At 35.4% G+C, this 2,500-nt stretch overlaps 1 protein-coding gene across 1 annotated transcript in view; it reads left to right on the forward strand.

The window, feature by feature from the left end:
* The first annotated feature begins 1,962 nt into the window (after positions 1–1,962).
* The window catches only part of engl (endoglin, like), a 31,606-nt gene continuing 31,068 nt past the window's right edge, over positions 1,963–2,500 (forward strand). Inside the window, exon 1 of the mRNA XM_056449915.1 lies at positions 1,963–2,050. Within this exon, the coding sequence (XP_056305890.1) occupies positions 1,963–2,050 (88 nt within the window). The remainder of the gene's footprint in view (positions 2,051–2,500) is intronic.

Here is a 2,500-nt window from a genome sequence, read left to right on the forward strand (position 1 = left end):
AAAATGCTTTATTTTACTTTATTTTATTTGACTCTAATGAGATTAAAGGCATAGTTCACACAGAAATGGAAAATGTACTTACTATTTACTCTCCTAAACCTTAGTGAGTTAGTTTCTTTCTTCTGTTGAACACTAAAGAATATATTTTGAAGAATGCTGAAAAAACCTGTAACCATTGACTTCCATAATGATTGACCACTTCACTTTAAAATGAACAACAACTTCTCTAATTCATACCTTTTCTAGCTTGTATTTTTCTGACAAAATCAGAAGTTTTGTATTAGTAGCACTTCATGTCAGTACTATCTCTTTCAATGAACTGCACGTCACTTTTTAAAATGTCTAATAACTAAATAAAGACTAAAGCAATGGTTAATGGTTACCAGCTTTCTTCAAAATACAAATCCAATGTCAAAGAGGTTTGGAAAAAAAGTAAACAATGGTAGAATATTTATTTTTGGGTGAACTGCCCCTTTAACTCAAGATGCCCCACTGCATTTTGATGTAAAAACGATCTCAAATTGACATGTCAAACATCCAAAACACGTCAAAAATGCACATTCGTACGATGTCATTTAACGAACTTGATATCAAAACGACATGAAATTGGCATCCAATATTGTCGTCAAAAAACACGTCAAAATCGATTGTAGGACAGTGCAACACTATGCCACGACAACTCGTAACTTTTGGATTCAGTGGTTAATTTGTATGAATTTGTGCGATCTCATTCGTACAATTTAGTATGATTTGCTCATCCCCCATTAATGGTTGTGTTTAGGGGTGTGGTTTAATGCCACGCCTCCTTTTAAAAATCGTTTATTTTCATACGAATTAGATTCAAAATGTGAAATAGTTACGTTTCCTCATGAGATCAGGCTGGACAGTCTTGATGATTATTCGACATCAAGATAGTCAATTGACGTAAAATAAATTTTTGGCGTTTTTTTCTGACGTGTTTTTATGCCGTTTTGACATCAAGGTGCACGTTGTGTCTAATGCAAAAAAAACTATTTTTAAGAAAACACTAGATTTGTTTATCGGGCTTTGTTTTATTAATTTCTTACTATTACCAATACTGCAACGACGACGACGACGACGACGACAACGACGACGACTACTACTACTACTACTACTACTACTACTACTACTATAATTACAACAACCTGAATAATGACAATGGTAGAACTACTAATAATAAAAATGAGGAGATAACTGGAAAAGAACAAGTCAGAAAAGCATTAATAATAATAATAATAATAATAATAAGAAGAAGAAGAAGAAGTAATAGTAATAGTAGTTGTAGTAGTAGTAGTGTCAGTACTAGTAGTATTAGTAGAAGTAGTAACAGTAGTAGTAGTTTCAGCAGTAGCAGTATCACCTGTAGCAGTAGTCATAGTAGTAGTAGCAGTATTAGTAGTAGTACTAGTAGTTTCAGCAGTAGTATCAGCTGTAGTAGTTGTTGTTGTTGTTGTAAGTTAAAATATAATACAAATTTTAAATAAAATAATCAAAAAAAATTCTTAGGCTGCATCCGAAATGGCACACTTCCATACTATATAGTACAATAAAAAACAGTATGTGAGCTAAGCAGTATGTCCGAATTCATAGAATTGGAAAAACAGTAGTCTAGAAGTACTCGGATGACCTACTACTTACAGCGAGATTCTGAATCGCTCATCCAGTGGACTCTCTGCTATCCCATAATGCACCGAGTGAGAATTCATGAATGGGAGTGATGTGATGCATGTCGTGACCTGTGAGTAGGTCATGTAATAATGACTAATGGCGGATGTAGCACATCTGGGCTCCATTCATACTATGTAGAACGCACTATTCTAACGTTTGTGTAGTAAGTTCAAATTCAAATGTAGTACATACTCGGGTAGTGGGCGATTTCGGATGCAGCTTTATGTTTTCGTCTCTATCTCATTTATTGTCTCTCTCAATTTATCTGTTAGTATGTCGGACCTTGAGTTTGTAAACATGTGCGTAATGAAGATGCTCGCTGCTCTCATCTGCCTCCCGCTGACGGTGCTTGGAATTGCAGGTAAAATGCACTACCAACACAAAGATGATAATGATGGATCTAGGAGTACTTTCATGTATGCAGGTGAAATTAAGTGCAGTCAGGCAGATTTCTGAGTGTGTGTGTTTGTGTGTGAAAGTTGGAGTAGGTGTGTGTGGTGGTTTTGTGTGAGAGCTTCATTTGCATTTCATTTGTCATAGTCATCACCGGTGTGACATTGCGCCACGACATGGATTTTCTAATACCGTCAATACCGTAATAAATCAATTATGTGCCTTGAACAGCTGCATTTACATCAATAATAGCTAATTCTAAATAATAAGGCCTTCAATTTTCTTCAAACGTTCAGTTGTGGTCTGAATACATGTCCTTATACTACAGGGCTCGAAATTGCAACCATTTTGGTCGCATGTGCGCCCGAAATTTAATCTATGCACCCTCATAATATATTTGGGAGCATTTGATTTTCTC

This window comes from Danio aesculapii, chromosome 3 (genome assembly GCF_903798145.1).
Source record: "Danio aesculapii chromosome 3, fDanAes4.1, whole genome shotgun sequence".
Classification (NCBI taxonomy): domain Eukaryota; kingdom Metazoa; phylum Chordata; class Actinopteri; order Cypriniformes; family Danionidae; genus Danio; species Danio aesculapii.